This window comes from Oreochromis niloticus, linkage group LG2 (genome assembly GCF_001858045.2).
Source record: "Oreochromis niloticus isolate F11D_XX linkage group LG2, O_niloticus_UMD_NMBU, whole genome shotgun sequence".
Taxonomy (NCBI): Eukaryota; Metazoa; Chordata; class Actinopteri; order Cichliformes; family Cichlidae; genus Oreochromis; species Oreochromis niloticus.
The window spans coordinates 25,895,718-25,917,866 of record NC_031966.2 but is presented as its reverse complement, the minus strand read 5'-3'; the positions used below and the strand labels follow the sequence as shown (position 1 = coordinate 25,917,866).

The following is a 22,149-nucleotide window of genomic DNA, read 5'->3' as shown; positions in this document are numbered from 1 at the left end:
CTGTTTTTTCCAAATATTTCATAATTATAGAAATGTCTTCCTCATTTTCAGTTGGATCCGCAGTAAAAAACAAAATCAAATCAAAAAAGTTTTTATAGTTACAGTACAGTCTACCTTTTCATTTTATAATTTAACACTTATTTCAACCCAAATACTCATACTGACAGATTTCTTTCACTTACTAGAGCATCATTTCTTCATTATCAGCTTATCCCAGCTGTGACAGGGCAGAAGGCTGTGAGGAAACAGTGCTAGCCACCTCAAAACTGTGCTGCTCCAAACCTAAAGTTCCACTGTGAAAAATAAAAAACACTTCATAGATTTTTTAAAAACACTGTAAACCTTTCAACATGGGGTCTACGGGGACTGACTTGCATTTGGGTTGAGTCTCAAGTGGCCATTCGAGGAACTGCAGTTTTCTATATTTTCATGCTGGCACTATTTTTTTCATTAGCATAATCTGATTGTTGGTTTGGAGATGGACAGATGCAATTTGATTTGGCTCACAGACAATACTTATATGCAGATCTAAATCAGTCATGATTTGGTATAAAAAAGCAGAATATCTAACAGAATGCTTTTTTAATGTAAAACTTCAGAGACCCCTCGCATCCCTCCACTCTCTGTATCCAGTGGATTACAGCGGCTTTTTGCAGAATCAGAATAAAAGAAATCCTCATGGTTTATTTTGTCATTGAGAATATTCTGTCACCAGCAGTGGGTGACACAGTGGGGAAGATTCCTGAGGTTTTAAATGGAATTTGGAAAAAAGGGAATTGTTGACGCGGGACTTCATAAAATCTGGGACTACAAACCACACTGAGTGGCATTTCAGTGATTTTTCCACTGGCTCTCCTTCTAAACAACGACAGCAAAGTCTTGTCAGCACTGAGGTTATTTCAAGAACTGAGTTTTTGATATCTAACCATCAATTTGAATGACAAAGTTAATCTGCATTCATCCTCTGCTGTTCCACCACCGTCCCAGTTCATTTGCATCCCGCCTTTGAAATTTACATCTGACTGTTTGAGATTTCACATTGTTGTCCCGTTTTAAAATGTCAGTGAATCTGATCTGTGAACTGTCCAATGGAACCAGCCTCGAGGCTCAATGTGTGTGTGTGTGCGCGCGTTTGTGTGTGTGAAGGCAAAGAGAAGCAGAGCAACACAAACCTCCCCGAGGGAAGTGAAGCATTTAGAGCTACATTGGAGGGAGGCGATGCCCGGCCACACACAGACTGAGCCCACATTCCGCCTAACCAGAACAATTATTCCCATAATGGGCAAGTTTAACTTTATTAGAAGTTGTGCAGTCAGCAGCACGGTACCGAGCCAACAACAATGACAGTGACATTAAACTGCCTGAGAGGTTATCCAGCTTCAACATCTGACCTTCAAATCCTCCACGGCCCGTCCCAGTGTAACATAACCAGCTCGGCACTTTTTCAGATGAGTGGTTCAGACAAGAATAGCTTGTGCGACTGTGTGTGTGTGTGTGTGTGTGTGTGTGTGTGCGCGCACGCGCACACGTGCATGCTTAAGGTTATGGTCACATACAAATGTGCTTTTGTATATGAGGACTATAGTGAGCCTAAAATATGCAGAGTTCCTTCCAGTGGCTTTGTTTCACGGGTCCTTGATAAGCAAGAGTTTGTTATCTTTCTGGCTGTCAGCCTGAATGTTTATCCATTTGTCTGAAAAAAAAAGAAGAAGAAAAAGAAAACTTGGAAAAGGTGACTCTGTCCTTCCCACCTTACACCCACTGACATCCGATGAATGTTAATGTGGGCAGAAAGCTTAGCATACCTGTCTCTATATGATGAACGAGAAGCCTGTGAGACAATGATGGCAGATGAGTTGAGGATCCAGTCCCAGAGCTGGGCTGGGATGGCTGGGTGTTTTTAGGGAGGGGACGATGGGAATGCGAGTAACTCGGGCTCACAGTTAACCTGACACCACCATCACCAGACCAGCGGGACAATAACGGGCCAAAGCATTCCACACTTTTCTAAACATGGCCTTCACTCCTCTGGTGCAAGACACTCCAGAGCTTTAATGCTCCTGAAAGCGATCTCTGTGCCACATTTACTCCTCTGCTGGCTTCTCTGTTGGTCTTTTTCTGGGTTGTCTGTACAAAAAAAACAAACACCAAAACCCTGCAGCTTCCACTTTGCACGAGCAACTAATCAATCAGGAAGCGGTACACCCCAACAGGTCTGATAAGAACGTGATGGATGCTAAACACAAAACCTAGATTTACCATGCACAGGGGTATCACAGAGACGAATTACCATAACACAGCTCCTTTAAATGCCCTGAGAAGATTGTAGCTGTCTATTTTTCCACTCTGTAACTGCTTTGAACTTTTTTTGCTGACTATTCGACTATAAGGGGTTAGCACAACACAACAAAAGAGACCAAAATGTCAAAGAAATAAATATTTGACTTAATTAGACTATAAACATCTGCTCTCAATTTCATACCCCAAATTCGGCGTCCAAGGCCGATCTTGATTCCCTGAGATATTTTCCAATTAGCGGTTCACAGACAGACAAATATAGAGTGAGAATTTTAATGAAAACTTGAATTAGTTCTGCCTTAAACCCCAAACACAGGAGGCTTCATGCCCTACAAGCTCGGTATGATGAGGCTCTTTGCGACTGCATGGCACGGAAAATCTATTAGTGCATTTAGGTCGACTGGAGTATTGCTGGTGTTTATACAGTGCACCTTATACACTCTTCAAGGACGCTCGCTTATTCCCCCACATTTCCCACTTATCTCTCTTGCACACACGGGTCACTGTGAAGGGCACCCAGCATTCCCAACATTCCCATTGGTGCCTGGCATCAGTGAAGACTTGCCAGATCCTCTCTTTGCAGACCCCTCCAACACCTACAGCCCCACATTCACCACAGCCTGATGCTTCACTCAAAGTGTTACCATCATGTGGATGGGCCTTTTTTCTCTTTGCCCAGTTTATTCATTTGAATTAGCTGCATGATAACAGAAGATACTGTAGCAATACTAATCGTACTCTACAACAGGACTAGGTTTTGGTCCTACTTGCTAACCTATTAATGAAAATCAACAATGAAAAGCCAGATGTTTGTTTATTTCTACACAGAACTGTCATGGTGGAAGGAGAAGAGTGTGAAACAGATCCTAAAAAGTACCATTTTCAGCAGGTCATTGATGTAGTAATACCTCAGTTTTTATATCTAATTTAAAAAAAAAAAAAAAAAAACTCATTCGCTTAATGACTTTTTACAGTTACTGCTTCAACTAATCAATTTTTATAATTTTTATTATAGAAAAGCAAAATAAACTGCTTTGTCTGAACTGATCCCAAGATTATTTTAAACAACTTTTTTGAGCTCTAATTTTTTCATTATCAGTTACGAACTGGTGTCATTCGAGCAGTGACTGTCTATCCGTTTATTCAGTATAAAACAGCCCGACAAGCAGCAGGAGTCTCAGACTGTTTGGAAAGTGCTCAGCTATGAAGTATATTTTTCTTCTTCTTCTGCTGGCAGGGCAAGTTCTCATTAGCATAACTCAAATATAGCATATACAGACTGAGAAAACATTGGATATACAAGATTTGCTGAATGATGTGTTGGCAGGATGAGAGAAGAAGGGAAATAAATTCGAAAAATGTCTTCATAAGCCTCTTAGGCTTTAAGTGTTGATGAACAGTTGATGTGTGAGCTTCCCCCTCATCTCCTTCCTATATCTGCTGTCTTTTTTTGGTCCTTTATGAATGCTTCAACAATGCCATCCACCCTCCACACCTGTCGAGGGTCACGACCCCCCGATTCCTCTCATGATTGGCCTCCTCGGTCTCTGGACAAGCTGCCTTCATTTCAGACCTTTGTTTATCCATACATCCCACTGATGCATCTATTACCACCCATCTCTGGTGATGATCTCCTTCTCATCTCCATGTCTGGATTGGATCATCAGCGTGCTAACTTTACACCAGCTGTACATCATGCTCCTGCCCGCCGTCTGACAGTAGTAAGACACATGGTTACTGAAAGCCTAAATTTAAAACTGCTGCTCTGATGCCCAGAGCAAGTGGCTTCATTAAAAACTATCAGAGGAATTTCGAGAGGGCTACTTGGTGTGCTAATAGGATAACACCAGAGTGTTTGGTGACACATGTGGGCTATAAGGGGCGAAAGAGAAACCACGTTCAGGGGATTTGTGGACACAAAATACCCTGGGGAGCAATAGAATGATAGCCGTAGAGGAAATGAGTGGAAAAAAGAGATGCTTCCTAAGACACTGAGGTCTGTTGGGGTCAGAGGATGGGGTAAGTGAATGGAAAAGAACGAGCCCCGCTCTCTAAATAGTAAATGTGGATTAAAGTGAAAATCAAATCATCTTTAGTATTTGGTTTAAACTCGCCTGGGGCATCTACTGGTTGCGGTTTTTCTGCAAAGAACGGCACAATTTCATTCTGTACTGCCACAAATATTAAAAACATCTCTTTTTACAGATGACCATAACCTGTCATTATTTGCCTTTTCAACCCTATTAAGCAACCACAGACATTTTTGAATATTATCTTTCTATCTGCAGACGGACTGAGTAAGAAAGTGGCAGATGAGACGAGTCGGGGGAATGATGGAGAAACGGCGAGGAAGCAGTAAAGAGAGAGGAAAACTGGAAGGAAGAGTGGAAGGAAAGATCAAATCAGGTCAGATTATGGTTAACGGCACATTGAGGATCATGTTCAATAGCGGTCTTTGACTTTTACTGTCCCCCCCTTTTACACCCCTGTCACCAACACAGGCAATGCAGCAAATGGCTTTGACATCTGCATTCCCACTTAGAGGACAGCCGAGCAGCAGAGAGGAGATGAGAGTAGAGGCGAAACAGAGCAAAGGAGAGATTGGCAACGTAAAGCATAAAACAACAAAGCGAACAGGCAGGAGATCAGTTACAAAACGACCCCCAATGAGAATCCCACCTCTCCCCGTCTGGTTGCAGGTGTGCGTGGAGTCAAGTTAATGTGCTGGCAAAATCATTACAACACTATACAGTTAAAGTCCTCTGCAGTGGAAACATCTTGACTGAATCATGACCAAAAAGGAAAGAAAAAAAAAAACCCAAAGCAGCAATCAAATGACAACTGAGATCCTGTGGATTGAAAGTGACAGCAGTGGTTTGGCTAAATCCCACTCTGCCTAAGCCAGTCAAGCAAAGGGTTTGAAAAACCAACAAGAACCAAGGCTGAAGGAGGACTCTGACTCTTAAAATGGGATTAGGCTCGAGATCGCTTTAACCCTCAATATAAAAGCATTAAAAAAAGCTGTTAAAAGCATGAGAATGTGGTCAGAGCAGGAAGATTTTGTGTAGAGACATGATGTTCAGTTATGTTAATTACAGCAGCACTGAAAACCAAAAGAGATTGGGTTTTTTTATTAACTATTTTATTAACTATCGAAGATAAAAAATGGCGGTACGCTGCAAAATGAAAACATCAAGTCCATAATTTTACATGCTGGGATATCAATGATATACTGGAAATGCTTTGAGGTAAATTTTGTTATTAACTGGAAAATACACTAACAACTTGTCACTCTGTAAAACTGTAGGGAAAAACAGTCAGCCTCACGGTGTGAAACTAAGACCTGAAACACTGAAAAACCAACAGATTTAACACATCAGATTATTTTAGATTTCTCTCAACTCGGAAATACGGTAACCTGACAATGACATCTGGATTTCTGACTTCCTGTTGCACATGTAAGCATAGTGAACACAGGGGTCCTTGTGTCACATTTCTTTCCTTATTGATAAATCTTATAGTTAGGGCAGAATCACGTGACCCTGAATCCTCCCACAGTCACACTGCAATATGTCTAGTTCATGGGGCATTCCCATGACGCATGTGTTTCTACAGGACTTTTAATCATTAGTTATTATAAATCTCTGGGTCTCATCCACAGCGTATATTTGCCCCGTCTCTCTCCCCTCACCCCCAGCTGGTCGTGGCACATGGCTGCCCCTCCCTGAGCCTGGTTCTGCCGCTTTCTTCCTGTTTAAAGGGAGTTTCTCCTTCCCACTGTCACCAGATGTTTGCTCAAAGGCAGTCATGTGATTGTTGGGGTTTCTCTGTGTTATTGTAGGGTCTTTATCATACAATACAAAACACCTTGAGGTGACTGTTGTTGTGATTTGGCACTATAAAAATAAAACTGAATTGAACTGTATTCATGCTGTGTGTATTATTGTTGCCAAACCGCTGTTTTTGGTTTGGCAGCTTATGAAGACTTGAGTTCTTCATCCTGTTATAATAGTGCATCCCCACAGGAGGCACCTTCTTCAAGCAACACACACACACAAAATATCACCCATGAGCCACAAATTGCGTTCGGTCTGTATGTTTACCATTATCACTAACTTAGTTTGGTGTAATAGTGTGCTAACATCTGCAAATTTGCACTACACAGACAAAACAGCTGCACCAAATTTTGTGAAAAGACATCCAATAGTTGTTGAGACGTTTTACTCAAAGCCACAAACTTCCCGGTGGCATGAAGAAAACTGGAAGATCACCAAAGTCATTAGGATCCAGCAGGTGATCCGACAGTTACTGAATAATTGTAGTCCGGTCCACACAGCTAAGCTAGCACGTTACTTATGGTTCCATCATCATTAAGACAACACAATTCATGGGTTTTGTTTGCCTTTGCACTCTTCTGACAGCAATACATGATAATCTACGTCATGTCTTATGTTCCAGACATTTAAAATGATATTCTAGACGTCTCCCATTCTTACTCAATTGAGGAGGCCCTGTTGTTCATTATGACAGCCAGCTGCAGGTTCTTTTGTTGAGGGCGCGAGTTACTGAAGCTTTTCCTGGAGCTGTCTGCAGTGTGTGAGCATGCCTCCATAGGCAGAGGTAGAGTCGTACTATGCACACATGGGCTGCACTTGCAGACACCCCCCACCAAAAAAAGCACCTAATTGGAGACAGGAACATCAGCCTACCTTAAGTGTGCACATATGTCCGTTTATGTCAGCGTGTGAAAGAGACGTGAATGAAAAACAATGAAGACTTTTTAAAAATTCACTTTGAAGAAGAACCCTGCTCAGCCTGTCTGCCCAATGTCCCTTCGGTGTTACCGCAACACCATACCACAAAGCACAAAAGTGACACCGCAGTACATAAGACTAAAGAGCTCAATACCACATGTACAATCACAACCAGGAGGAGAGAAGGGCATCGTGTGGGTCTCCAGCATGAAGGATTTTTTTGTGATTTCAAACATATAAAATATCAGAATTAGCTGAAGAGGAGAAAGAGGGACAAACGATGGCTGGGATGAGGGGAAAGAAAACAAATGATGGTTTCACTTCACGTCCCTCAAGGGAAAAATAGGAAAACTGGGATTGGGAGAGACGACATTCTCCTGCTTCTTTCTATGGCTCCTGCTTCTTTGTTTTGTCACTGTTTTTGAGTGTGTCCTAGGGTAGAGTGGAGCTGAAAATCCATCAAGGGTTTGTTGGATTGTATCCAAAATGTACGTGTGTTTCCATCAAACGCACATATGGTAACATGGCTTTGCATGTATGTATCTGTTTTTATTGGCATGTAAGCCCTGCCTTTGTGTACACATCCATATACCTGTGCATGTGGGCCCCTGCGTCGAAACATATTTGTTTGCTCTCTGGAAGCAGGTTCAATGTTCTCCTCGGGGGCCCTTTTGTTTCATGTCATGAGGATCCAAAAACAGTTTGGCTAACTCAATTCAGCTCCAACTTCAACATCAACCACAGCCGAGTCCAGTATCTGTGCCAGAGGCAGGATACTGGACTGAGGGGGCCAGGTCAGTGTATGTGTGGGAGACTGAGTGAATGATGACTGATGGTTGGCAGACCCACATAACCCAACAGACAGAAAGACTGACAGATAGATGAATGGACAACTTCAGGACCAAACGCCAAGTCATCTGATCTGTTTTGTTAGGAAAGGCTCCCTTGACCCCCCTCAAGCAGCCTGATCAGATCCTTCGTGGAACCCTGACAGCCCTCCAGTTCTTCTGCTCCTCCTCCTTCACCCCTCCACCCTACAGAGACAAACAACCCTTATCTTCATCCTTCTTCTTGCATGGATGTCTGCACAGTAAAGGTGGTAGATTCAGGCCAAAAGCTGAGAGGTGATTGGCTTAAAGTATCCTTTACATGCGTTTTAGGTGTTTTGAACTGTGAGCTCCACTTCTAACTTAAATCTCAGCACTCAGAAGAATTTATAGGGATCAGTTCCCTCCTGGTAAAGTATAAAACAAGTAATGTTTAAATCATACCTGGCCTCCATGAAAGTCTATGGGAGTAACCCTTGAAGCTCTTCTCTGAACTGAGCAGTTTCTGTCACATTTCAGACCTCCTTGTAGAACAACATGTCTGGGTGTACATCACACGTCATTAAGGGTGCTCTCTGCATATGCAGCTACCCTCGGAAATGCCTGGAAACTATTCTAATGCTTGTCAAACCACAGCTTTGACACATACTAAGGTGACAAAACCCGTCATTTAGGGTACAGGGGAGGTCGTCAAAAGTCATCTTTATGGGGAAAAGAGTTCAGATATAGTTTTCACATACAATTTTGTGATAACTACTATATTTATGCTTTTGTCAGACATTCATCTGTCAGAACCTTTAAACATTTACAAACATGTTATAACTGTAGTTTCTTCTCCCCTAATTTAAACACTCCCCCCACCCAGAGCCATGGTGAGAGAGGTTTGCGGGGGTGCTGATGATGGTGTTCAGCTCCCAGAGATAACACTGGGTTTTTTTAGTGGAGGTAGATTAAAAGGTGGAGGAGTGACCGAGCATCCTGTTTGCCCTTGTTTAGGTTTTGAAGCTTACTGAAGGAGGATTGTGGGGCTCCACTGTTACTAAAAGGTGAAGAGGTTGCAAGGTTAGAGGCTAAGGATTATTACTGGACGCAAGATCCCGGATAAACTAAACGCCTGATGTGTGCTGAAGGCCAGCAGAGAATTTCTATAACTGAACCTAAGACTGTGTTCAGTTTAATTTAGGTTATTAGATCCCCAAAGTCTGGCTTCTATTAATATTAAAAGATAAGATCTTGGTGTGGCGTGTGATCTGTGTGAACAGCCTGTCAGCGGCACAGACTATTTACAGATATGGGCCCAGTTAAAATGACAGGAGGGACCGACGCAGGGCCAAAATAGAAGTGAGCTGGCAACAACAGCTGTCTTTGTGTCTCAATGAGCTAAATATACGTGACGATTATTCCAAGACAGCATACAATGACAGGTTTCACATTTCCCCGTTTTCTAACTTTCCTCCTCCGTTAAGTATAAACTCTTGGTTTTTTTTGAAAGAAATTCAACCTCTATCTCCTGATGAATGGCACAATCCACAATGGCTCCACTCGGTGACACTAAATCAGGTTAAAAAAAAAGATAACAAGCACAGATGTTTGTAAGATTTTTTTCTTTTTACTCTGTCCTAATCCCGTTAGACACAAATACACAAATTCAGTGCAAAAACCTGACATGTCCCGGTGGAGAGGCCTTATTTTGAAATGTTAGGCCTACTGTCGTGTCTAGGCCATGACCCAGGGGAAAACATGAAAGGCAATCGGCCAGTTTGGAGAGGCCAGCATTAATGAAGTAGTTAAAGAGCAGGAGAGAAACAAGAGGACAGACACAGCATTACATGCTAAAGGCTGACCCCACTTTACTGAGGTCCTGCAGAGAGGAGGGGGAAAGAGGCGAGAGGAGGCAGATGGGGAAGAGGCAGTAAAGTGAAGAACAGGAGGAGAGACACCACAAAGGAAACTCCCAACATGAGGATAATGTTTGAAAAATACAGATAATAGATGGAGTGTTATGCTGAAACATTCCTGGGAGGGAACCGGGAAGTGAAAAAGATGAGGTGAAGCAGGAAAAAAAAGATGTTAGGAGGTGAAATAGTCGCAGAGAAAATGGGGAGAAACGGGCAGCAGGGAGGCTTGCATCTGTGCCCCATTCAGACTTTATCTGTTTGCATGGAGAGCACACAAACTTTGACACCCTCCTACCCCCAGCATGTCCTGCAGCCAGTCACCCTCCCTCTGCGTTTTTCTGCACGTGGACTACTCCTCTCTCTCTCACACATACACACAAACAAGCATTCAGATGTGCACTGAGCAAAAACCCTGCACAGGAAAGACAAGCATCAGTGCACTTATGCTCCATTTACCACTGTCTGTCTTCCCAATAGGGGAGGACACAGAGACAGACTGAATGAATGTTAACACGGTTTAAAGGGTCATGCAAGATGACGGGCTGTCCAGCTGATCTGCCACGTGAGAGACGCTCGTCAGGTCTGTCTGATTTGATCAAACCTGCTGCCCCGAATAAATCAATGAGAGCTCCACGGCGCCAGGAAATCTGTCTCCAAGAAACCTGCTTGTTAAAAAGAGTCAGTCACATTCCTGTTTCCCGAATGAGCCAGGTACACTAGTTGTTCAAAACTGGGGTCTGAAAAAAGAAAAATAGGATAGCGTTGGGGTTTTCTGGAAATTACAGTAGGTTGGCTCTTCACAGGAGAATGACAGCACCAAAAATAGTTGTGTGTTTTTCTTTTCATACAACCTCAAGAGAAAGCAACCAGAAAAAGAAAATAAGGTGCTTGGCTGAGAGTTCATCTTAAAGTTTCCACAAGCAAGGTGAAACAGATTTGGATGAGTTAACAGGCAGACGAGGCCTCACTAACAAGCGACAGATCAGAGCTCGCAGCAGCAGCCGACTAAACGCGATTTAGAAGCTGAAAAATGTGTCAGAGGTGTGACTTTAGAGCAAAGCAGCTGTACCTGCAGTCAGCTGGTTTTCACTGGTTAGGCTTGTATTAGCTTTCATCAGAACCATTTTTAAAAATCTAATAAATTCCACTGTTCTTCTGTAAAAACACACACCCAGACAAAAATCCACAAGCTAGAAATCCTACCTCCCATCTCCAGCCTCATACCATAACATCTTAATTTTCCTCGCTCATTTGAACAACCGCAGTTTTCTCTCATCTGTGCCAGCTTTTTTTTCTTTTTTTCCCCTCCTCCCCCTTCTTAGACAATAACACCGCATGTCAAGCCAATTCTTCCAATTAAGAGTACACTAGAGAATCGCTTTTCGCTGGTGGTTTGGCTCCGACGCTCAGCATGTTTTATGATGAGCAGCTTGAATTGGGTCAGATCTCCTTACTGGCTCATTGCGCGTTATAAACACGTTGCCCGTTTAAGATCCAGTTTGAGCGGTTATAGATGTGTATACATTCGCTTTTGGTTTAAAAACAGCCAATCTGTGCTCCGAGTGTAAAAGGAATCATATGGAGCTCCAGGCAGGGCAGGAAATGCTGCATGCCAAGAGAGTGTTGCAGTAACACCATATTTGCTAATTGGTAAAGGACAGAGAGCAATTTAAAGTGACAGAAAGACTTTGGTTTCATTTGTCTACTTCACATCTTAAATCCCATTCATGGGAATCACATTGCACACATTAGTCTCTCTGGCGCTTCCTCGGGCCGCTGTCTTGTTCTCCCCGTTCTCTCCACTCATCCCAGTCTTTGTCCTTGCTCCAGATCACACATCAGAACCACATGAAAGCGAGAAAACACTCGGAGTAAATAAACAGAGCTAAAGTGGAGACTGCTCAGTTCCTAGTGTGAATCCCCGGCTTTAAGGAGTATCAACAGCAAGCAGAAGACTGACGGTGGAAAAAAACAAAAACTTGAGCATGCATCTGTGCTGTTTTGTGGTTCTATGTTTAAACGGGTTGCAAGCCTCCTTCTATTGATGTGCGTTGACGCTGCAACCCCTGAAACAAAATACTGTGACACAAAAACGCGCAAACACGCCGATTGGATCCTTTTTACATACTTCCGATGCTCCGTCTGTGTAAACACTATGTGGGAAGAAGAGCGGCATTTGCGTGCTAAATACTGAGAGGGAAAAGTAGGAAAAGCAAGTAAGAGAAACAAAATTTGGATGCAGGCAGGGAGAAAATGAGAGGAAAGAGATGGTAGACCTGATAGATTGTCCACATGTTCAAGTCAGATATTCCATGTGTAACCCAAGCTGACTGGACATCTGTGATATACTCTCCTGGCTCCCAAAATGCACTCAGGACTCGTTTTATTATGATTCCTGAGTGGAACAGCAAATATGCAGATAAGAAGTCCCTGCAGAGGCTGGCAATGGAGATGGGCTGTCGGGTGGTATGCAGAAATGTGGGGAACACACACGTGCACACACGCAAGGTGAGCCCACACATATAGACACGCACACAAAACAAGCATACGCTCGCACACAAGCTTGCTCAGTATGTAAAAAACAGATGGAACGCTGATAAAAAGTTTCAACATGTGCAATATACTTTGCTATTCTAAGTTTCTCCATTTCCTCCTCCTCGCCCCCTCCCACCCCGCCCCACCTCCACCTATGCCTCCATCCGGGCCAAGCAGTTAGAGAGTGAGCAGCAGCAGCAACAGCATTCTTGATACAAATCAAGTGTTTCAATTTAATAGCAGCAAATCAAGTGTGTGTGTGTGTGTGTGTGTGTGTGTGTGTGTGTGTGTGTGTGTGTGTGTGTGTGTGTGTGTGTGTGTGTGTGTGTGTTTTTGTGTGCACATAAACACACATTTAGCTCAAATTATCACATTGCTTCACCCTGAGGCCTGCTGGCAAACATTCACCCAAAATCGGTGACCCCCACGTAGAGACATACAGCTTGAACACGCACAGACTTCTGCCCAAGTTTGGCCGGCGATCAGATCTATTTACGGGATCATTTTTGGTATGGTTATTAGGCGCGACGTCGGGTTGGCGGACGACTGCGTGCGAAATCCTCAAATCAGTGAAGAGAAACCTCAGAGAGATGAATGACTCCATCGGCGGGACAGGCCATTTCACATAGAGTGATGCTGATCGTTTAACTGCAGCCACTGTGGCTTAGTCTTAAGCCCTGCATGTGTTACATATGGTTGTAAACATGAGAGCAGAATGACTGCGAGTTTTGCTTGGCTAACTTTTGCCATTTTTGATTTTTTTTTTTTTTTTTTTTTTTTTTTTAAACCAACCCTAAAAAAATAAAACCCCAGCTCATATTGTTCATCTTATTAGAAATGCAGTCATTCAGTCAGCAGGTTATAGCCTTAAACAGCTACTGCTCCTCTTCACCAGTAGCTATAATACAAGACAACCTTGGCCTGTACCTTCAGGGACTCCCCACTTATCCCGTGAAAGTCCCCCTGCATCTCCTCATCGTCTGTTTACAGCATGTGTGATAACAAGCTCCATTCCCCCCGCCTCACTTCTGGCTGAACTCTGGGTTAATGTATACACTGACTGACCCAGTGTGGATGTACAGCAGCCTCAGACCAACCAGATCGTGAGCTAAATATAAACTCCTGAAATCATAAATATTGAGCAGAATGATGGGGGAGGGGCTGCTCGTAGGAAACAGAGACATGGGGGGGCATAACAGACAGAAAGACATATTTGGAGAGGTCAAACATAGAGAGAAAGAGCGAGAGCAGACCTGAGACAAGTAAATAAACCGCTGCTCAAAGTGGGGGTGTTAAGTTGTTGAGAGCTATACTGCACTCCCTGCTATGACAGAATAACATGCACCAGTGGTGCCGAGGGCCCGTTCAAAGGTTTCAGGCCCAGTTTTATGAGCTCAGCTCTCATTAAAGAGGTGCCGGGAGAGTGGAGTCCATCCAGGAGCTTTTACGCTGAGCAGGAGCACGTTTGCCACAGTGTGACCATCTGGATCACCAGTGCTCTTCTTCACATCTCCAACAGCCGTTCTGTGACTCCCAAAGAGAGATATACCCTGACTGTTATTACCAGTCTGCGGCTGGAAGGATAAACAGTATCCTCTGCACCATCCCTGCCTATCTGCTTGTCTGGGTTCATGTCCAGAGATGCTAACTGCCCAATAAATCCAGGTGTGTTTGCACGAGTGCCGTCCCGCAGCTGGGGTCAGCCTTGTTACATTCCTGACAGATTAACTGAGCTGTAAAAATGCAGAAGGGCTGATATGGGATACTCATTTCTGTCGATCTTTATTCTTTAATAGAGGATAAGAGCGTTCAAGTGACACCATTATTGCTCCCATGAAAACACACTTTAAAAGACATCACGATGAGGTGTTTCAGATCTTTGTGAATACAGAGAAATAATTAACAAGAATCAATTAAATTTATATAAAACAGGTTCATACTGTAGCACAGAAAGGGGCTGTTTTCATCATCACGGTGCTGTCAGCCAGCAGGAGCCCACATGGTGGTGTTAAAGAGTTTTTTGCTCCCCCATTAAAAGGCTATTCACCTTGTCACCTGCCACTTGTGATAATTAAAGAAAACACGTTAATAGTTTCCACATTTGGCACTGCGTGTCTGCTCTGCACCACTCTGCAAGTTCCTGCAACTCATAATTGCAAAACCATACTTTCTTGTCCTGAAAATATGGACTCCCTGGAAAAAAAAAAAAGTATTTTTTTTCCATTACTGATTATTATGAAAGAAAATATGAGACAAAATGTCCCAAACACATCTTAAAATACCAGAATATCTAGTATGGATAAACTAGAAATACTCAATAGCTATAATAAGTGCTGTTTTGCATTTAAAGTAATCCTCTAAAGGCCATCTGCTGAGTTTCCAGCCAAAGAAACACCATGGATACTTCTGTGGTGATGCTTCTAAATCAACCCAGGGCTAAAGAAATGAATTACATCCCTGTGGTTTAACACAACATTTGATGCTTTTGATGCACGCTGGTCTGCTGCAAACAATGGCTGTTTTCAAATCATGCCCATCAGACAAAGCATTACTGTGTGAAAAGCAGCACATCAGATGTTCTTCAAAGTCTAGCTGTACTTTGATGCCATGTGCATTTGAAATGATTGATATCTGATTTTATATTTCCCGCTGAATCGCTTTAACTTTTCTTTTAAGTAGCATTTGATGTTAAAAGATGTTTAAATAAAGCAATTTTAAAATAGCTTGTTGATTCAGTTCACAATGTACAATAAACCTCAAAAATGCAGAATTATATTTTTAAATCAGTGTCCATCTGTGGTAAAAAATAAACATCTAATTCATGTTTGTGTTGGGGATGTGTTCAAAACTGATTCTTTTATTTAATGCCCTCGCACCACTGCTGTGCCGCGCTTGAGAAACTGCTCTCAGCTCTCTACTTGTCTAGAAAAACACTTTATAAATATAAACATGTCCTTAAATAGCTGTTGCTCATTAGCCGGCTCCAGCTATTTATTGGGCTGACAACATTCAAAACAGGTGATTTTTCCCCTGCTAGCCAAGAGGTGACGATGCTTAAATATGTACACATGGATGCAAAGTTCTTTAAATAAGCCATAATCTGTGCTTCCTCCTTTAACTGCTTCACATCATTTCCTGCTTTTAATGGCCTCGGTCAATTCTGACAGATAATATGATAACATGCCAGCAGATAATTGCATCCAGAAACCTTTATTGTGAATCGAGACTACGATCCCAGGGCAGATCGCTGCGTTCAGACAGTTTTTCGTTCTCCTGGGGTCCGCGTGGGCCTTGCCGCCTGGCCGGCCTGTGTCCAGCCAGGAAGAATGTTGGCCCCGCTGTTAAACGTTGTGGTTTCACAAAGCTAACTTTAATAAAAAAGCTGCTGAGAGACAGAGAGGGGAGACGTGTGGACGTTTTCTCTGCGGTTATGTAGTGCAAGTGTGTGAGTGTGTGTGTGTGTGAGCTAATCGATGGTCAGAAGGGCTCACACATGGATAAAAATGTCCACACCTGGAGTGGATTCCACCAGCTGTGCTTCAGTCTGACTTTAACGAAAATGTTTTGGTGAACATGAACATCTCATATAGAGACGAGTCGTCTCTTCACTTCACTGACACCATCTTGGTTCAGCCACATAACAGATGAAGCACTGGCACTCACCCTGGCTTACCAAGATCGCTCTAACAAGATCATAACAGACCAAAAGTTATGTAAAGAAGACGTAAACTGAGAAGGCTCAAACTGTACTTTTGTAAAACACACACATCAAACTGTGGGAATAATACATTTACTTCATGACTTCCTTCTTGCATTGCTGATTGGAGTCAGTCACACAGCACCAAACTTCACACAGCTTCCCTTTAAAGCCACAAAGGTTTCCTACAAGTTTTTCACATGTGCAAAAGTCCTCCCTGTAACCCGTTACAAGACTTTAAATGTATAAATTCAGCAATTTCCCCTTGTAACTTTTAATGGTGCAGCCATTAAAATTACTTGTTTGACAGTGACTACCAGTTAAAAGGCTTTGATCTAGAGACACCTCTTGAACTCAATCGCTGCACTCAGCGCATGACTTCAGCAATGCAGACGTAGCCATCGCCAAAGTAAATATCTCCAGCTATCTAAGAAGCAGCATTCCGCTTTCCTCCTACAAATAAACTGAGTACACTTAAGCCTTCCAAGATCATCTTCCAAATAAGAAAAAATTAAGATACATCACTTATTTTTATTCCCCTTCTTAACGACATGTCAGCCGAAGCAAAAAAGTAACTTGAAGACGAAATGCTGTGGAGCTGCTGTCCATGTGAAAATGATGTGTGTAGTCTTTTGGGATGTATCCTAAATGCGAAGCAGGCTGTCGGACAGCGCAGGAGGGAAGAGGGAAACATTCTACTTCCTTTCAAATAAAAGACCACCACACACTGGTGTCTTACTGAAATATTCTTTTCAAATAATTACATTTAATAAATAGCTTAGAGTGCACAGAGGTGTAAATCTATTTAGCTTGTATGTTCACCTCATGAAGAAATACAGTATGTGAAGTAAAACAGGTGCAAAGAGAAAAAAAATAGGTCAGCTGGATGTAGAACATATTTTTATTCTGCACTACAACTTTGCCTGGAGCAGAAGAAGATTTATGCTGGAAAAAAGAAGCTGTGGTCCAACTGATATCTGCAAGTATGAGTATGTGTGCACAGACACTTAACTCTGTGTGCCAGCAGGACAGAAATGATTTTGTCTCCTGAAAATTGTCCATTTTACTCCCCCTTTTTTTTTTTTGAAAACCCCTCTTCCCTGTGGCATCAGGTTATTACTTGTTACCACAGGGGAGAGGATATTGATGCCATATGATACCTAAAGCAATGTATTCAGTCACCTCAAGACATAATAAACCGTGTACCTGCAGACATCAAAATAAACACAAGTACTAGAAATTCATGGGTGCGAGTACAAACACAAAGTCAAAGGACTCACAATCGTGCACAAAGAGCTGGTTATGTGCTCCAGTCCAGCATTTTAATGCTGTCCCAGCCCAAAGCTACAGTGTAACAGATCTAAAACATGGCCTACAAAAACAAAATTTCCTGCTTTTATTGTTTTAAAGTGGTCATTAATGAAACTTATGTGTTCTTCCTGTGGCAATACGTTGCATAGGTAGCAGCAAGCTTCCTGTCTGATTTATTATGGCTTTTAAACAAAATGCAGCCTGAAGGGAGGGGTGATTGCTGGCCCCGCTGTGGGTCTCCATCTCCCAAAAGACTTTTCTCCATCCCCGCCTCCAGGTGGTAGAGCACGGTGCTGGGCAATGAGTGCATTCAGCTGCCCTTAAGTGAGAGTGAGAGGCCGATCCCATGCCGGGATGTTTAACGCCAACAGAGTGCAGGAGGGTTTCACACAAGATATAGTGCATTTCTCAGGCGATTAAACATCACCCTGCTGCAGAAGGCGTCAAGAGTATATATATGTAGGACTTCTGTTGGCATCGGCACATGTTAAATGCATGAAGGAATCCCTCCGTGAGAATGCTCTGGCAATTACTACGCACAAACACTCAAGGGGCCCCGTGCTCCCATTTAGTGTGCTAATGACCTCTTCTTATCTCATGGAATCTAATCTGACTGCACAACCAGGGGTCTGACCTCGTGGCATCACATACAAGAACACCACAGACTCTCACAGATGCATTAGGCACACTGAAGGAGCTCAGTCCTCACGTATAGCAGAAAACAAGCACAGCACACATAAAACAACATATTTTTAACACCCATTCATTCAGCAGAGCCATCGCTGGCTGCTGACTCAGGTTTATTTATAGTCATTTTCAGGCTGGTACTCGCCAAAGTGCTGGCAGACTTTGTGCCCCCTACTAAGTATCAGACCTGTTAAACAGCTTTTAAGCGCAATTTGCTTAGATGACAATACACTCCTTCCTCGCGGGACACATGCTGTCCCCACATGATTCAAATTAGTCGGGGCACCGTAGAGGTGTTGTGCTCATGTGTAAGTAATGAACGCCTGTGTACACGAATGTCTGTGTACGCCTGTGTGCATGTGCTGCTTGAGTGTGCGTTGAGGGTGTAGGCGGGTGTTAATTGCAAACACCTGAAGCTCGTAAGCAGAGCTGCATTTAGTGACAGTTTGACTTAACAACGGCTGGCCGTGCTGTATCTGTGAGCACACAGAGGAGGCCCAGTGCTGCTGCCTTTAGGAGGACGCTGGAGGTAAATGTCCCTGAAGGGAAGTCAGTGGGTCTGCCGGCCTTCACAATCTTTACTACTTTTTTTTCCCCATTAGAGGAACATCTTTCAACTAAAAAGTGTCAACCAACAGTTCTGCATCATCCTTTCCAACGCTGCTGCACAGCTGCTGCCCCCTGTTGGGCTCCTGGCCTCATGCTTAGTGAAAGGTGAGCACCCTGATGTGGAGGGCATGGGCACGGACTTAATGGCAGAAATGCCACTCATGCAGTGTGGTAGTTTGTGTCTCACACGCATACAAGCAGAAATACCTTGGCCTGTGATCCTGGTGGTAAGAGAATCAAGTTTCAAGCAGCGAGAGTTGGTACCAAAGGGGAGAAGATGGTCTTATCTTACAGTGTCGCATTAAGAGAGAGAGAGGAGCCCCCCCCTTCCTGTCGGCCCCTCAAAGGCTCGGAGACAGAAACTCAGACTTGCACCACACACGCAGCCACATGGGACCACGACGTGAAGCGCAAACTCTCGTCCAAGGACGCAGACAAATACGCGATACTTTTCATTAAAACGTGCAAAAAGAAGAAGAAAAGCATTTATTTTCTGGAAATCCCTCCTTAGAAATAAACACATTTTTATAGAGAAATGTTAACAAGTCTGTGTTGAGCAATCAAATCGCTGAGACGTGGAAAAAAATAGATGTCCACAAGCATTCTATTGCATCAAAGCCGCAATAAACAAAATAGCCTTTTGTTTCGACAAAAACAAACCACCACATCTAGAGGACTTTAAATAGACTCCTGAAGAGTTGCTATGGATCGTATCAGTGCCAAAACCACTCGATTACGCAGCAGTTTACGAGATTTATAGGAAAACGAGGGGGCAACGTGACACAATAATAAGATCTAATGGAGTAAAAACATCTCCTATGCATTTCTTACAAAGTGTGTGCTGCATACGTCTGATTTAAGAGTGCTTGGAGTGCAACTGCATTCAATAAATCCATATATAATAAATCTAAAACCTAAATTAGCAGTATCAGTATCTCCTCTAACCCAGCAGACAGCACCAACAAGCTTTTCTCGGCAGAGCACGCTTCTGGATGGAAAGCACAAAGTGTTGAAAGCGGGCCAGAAATTCCACTTGTGAATGCTTTCACCTGTTCTTATTGTTGCACAGCTATTCACGCCCAGAAACACTGAGAAAGAGAAGAACAACAACAACAAAAAGAAGAACCATGCAAGGCAATTTCAAATCTGCAATAAGCACCTTGAAAACTCTACTTCTGGCTTTACCTCTTTATACAAGAAAGCAAGAAAAGAAAGTGTGTCCAAGCAGGGACTGTGGCCAGATTCCACTTGAGTTGCAAGTTTAAGAAAAAGAAAAACAAAAAAACAAAACTGGAATGTCATGAATGCCAACTTCAACACACTCACACATCCTGTTGCTGCTAGCCAAAAGATTTCTGTCAATAAAGAACAGTTTCCCCTTTAAAAGCTCAGCCCAAATGCTCCGTGTAAAGCAGCACTGAGCAGCAGCGTACTCCAGCTGATGTTTATGCATCACTCTTGGCACGCAAGTTGCACCAAACTGCAGTGTAATTAGAAATCAAAGAAATACCTTATATCTTTCTTTAATTTAGAAGGATAATGGGGGAGTGTGTGTGTGTGCGCGTTTGTGTGTGTGTATCATGATGTGGATCACACACTGTTCTCCACCCCAGGAACTATCACTGGCCCTGTAATGAACACCACACGCCAAACGTGGCCTATCTTGGCACAGGACTGCTCCATCTATTAAAGTGGCATAAGGCTGAAATGCTCAGGGATGGACATCCCAGTCCCACTGATTTGTCCCACTGATCTGCTGAGTGTTGAGCTCTACGAGCCCTACCCCAGGCTTTAGGGGGCTGTAATCCTCCACACACACACACACACACAGACAGACAAACAGTCCGAGGGGGGCTGCCAAAAGTGTTTGCAAGCTTAGTCGTTAACGTTTACCTGAGAGTGGTGGGTTTTAGTGCTTTGCTTATGTGTTTTGGTAGGTGGTATTTAAGGTACAGACACACAGGTACCTGGAGGACAGGAGCACTCTTGGCCAACATCCCTCGCTGGCCGCACTTTTGGCGTCAGAGCCACCACTTTCTGCAAAGAAAGAGCAAATTCCAGTACGTTATAAATATGCATGAATGCATTCAGTTGCAAAATAGTACAGTTTCACTAACTCTAAAAGTTCCTTGAGAATGAGATTTCAGTTTAATTTACGAGACAAATGGGACTAAATTGGGATTAAGAGAACAAAATAATGTTATCAAGACATCCAAGTAACAGTTATGAGATCATGATCTTTCTGCTATTATATGCAGCTCCAAATGAGAAGAGTTTGCTTAATTTCTTTTCCATGTGATAACATTCTAGTTTGGTGTCTATCATCAGCGGTTATGTCACCCCATAAAGCGCCGTAACCGCAAACTAATTGGCCAGCTGCATGTTGTCTTTCAATTCCTAACACTGTGCATTAACTGATTTTGGGGTGGTGGTGGGGAGGCAATTAGGGTACAACTGCCAACGATTGCCAAGTCTGCCTGCGCACACTACACATGTTCTGCGTTATTGCGCAAAGTTTGGGGAGCACGGGGAGCAGACATCCACACGCACAGCACATGTATTTATCAACGACAATCACTGCGTATCCACAACAGACATGTACCTCTTCCACGAGCTTTCCTATTGGGGCGCTCAACTCTGACAGTAGGGTCCCATCCTCGTTTACGAACGCCCTGTTCGGGTGTTGGAAGATAGACGCCTTGTCCAACTCCATCTGCAGTCGGTTCTCCAGCTGATAGGTCTTCAAGCTCATCAGAAGACACACGGTGATGGAGCTCATCGACATCAGCAAGCACAGAGCGATGGGGAAACCTGGCACCCATCGCTGGCTCCGGGACTTGCGGGTACACTGGCACACCGGCTTACTTTCTCCGATAGAGTCGCCGACCGTATCCATGGTGCGATCCTACTTCAAAGTCCTCTTGCTCAAGAGAAATGGCCAAAATACTTTGTTGTGTTTGGCGTTGTTAAAATATAAACCGTATTCAGGCTCCCAGAGCGAACTAAACGCACTCACTTACACTCCACCACAGCGGAGTGCGCTCGGGGTTCAAAGCGCTGACTGAAATTAGTCCTGGAATAAGAGGCAGCAACAGCGCGCACTGGGTTTACACCAGATGGGAGTAATCTGGATGCCGGAGAAGACGCGCCTCCAGACTTCCAGGACGCTGTTTTCTGATGAGTATCCTACATGCACGTGCAAGTGCAACTGCCCCCCTAAAAGTTGCACATTCAACTAGTCGAGATGCGCCCGCCCTGAAGACCACGTGGGAGGCTTTGGATTGACAGCTGTAAATAAAACAGATTTGGCTGGAACAATTGAAATCAGTCAGGAAAATCCGGGTTGGTTCCTATGACTTAAATAAAAATTAAGAATATATTATAGCAGTAAACTCTTCCAAGCCATTGCAGTCCGTTTTATTTAAATGAGAGCGGCAGCAGATGATGTTCAGGAGATATGTGGGCGCTTAAGGCTTGTTTTTGTCCAACTCTAATACAAAACAGGATCATTTACAAAGGAGAAAACGAATCTG

The 22,149-nt window shown here is 43.4% G+C and overlaps 1 protein-coding gene and 2 long non-coding RNA genes across 10 annotated transcripts in view; 2 read left to right on the top strand and 1 right to left on the bottom strand.

Annotated features, from left to right (window-relative positions):
• The window catches only part of col23a1a (collagen type XXIII alpha 1 chain a), a 125,753-nt gene extending 103,850 nt beyond the window's left edge, over nt 1–21,903 (bottom strand). For all 8 annotated transcript variants that reach the window (XM_025897022.1, XM_025897027.1, XM_013277563.2 and 5 more), the window contains exons 1-2: nt 21,219–21,903; nt 20,584–20,653 (exon numbers count right to left, since the gene is read on the bottom strand). In XM_025897022.1, the coding sequence (XP_025752807.1) occupies nt 20,584–20,653; nt 21,219–21,512 (364 nt within the window). In that variant the 5' untranslated portion in view covers nt 21,513–21,903. The remainder of the gene's footprint in view (nt 1–20,583; nt 20,654–21,218) is intronic.
• On the top strand, nt 4,106–5,128 carry LOC102080788 (uncharacterized). The gene is made up of 3 exons (XR_269044.3): nt 4,106–4,317; nt 4,587–4,704; nt 4,800–5,128. It is a non-coding gene; the product is annotated as an uncharacterized LOC102080788 (long non-coding RNA).
• Nucleotides 17,318–19,906, top strand: LOC112841830 (uncharacterized). The gene is made up of 2 exons (XR_003213221.1): nt 17,318–18,536; nt 18,610–19,906. It is a non-coding gene; the product is annotated as an uncharacterized LOC112841830 (long non-coding RNA).
• Nucleotides 21,904–22,149: the final 246 nt, after the last annotated feature.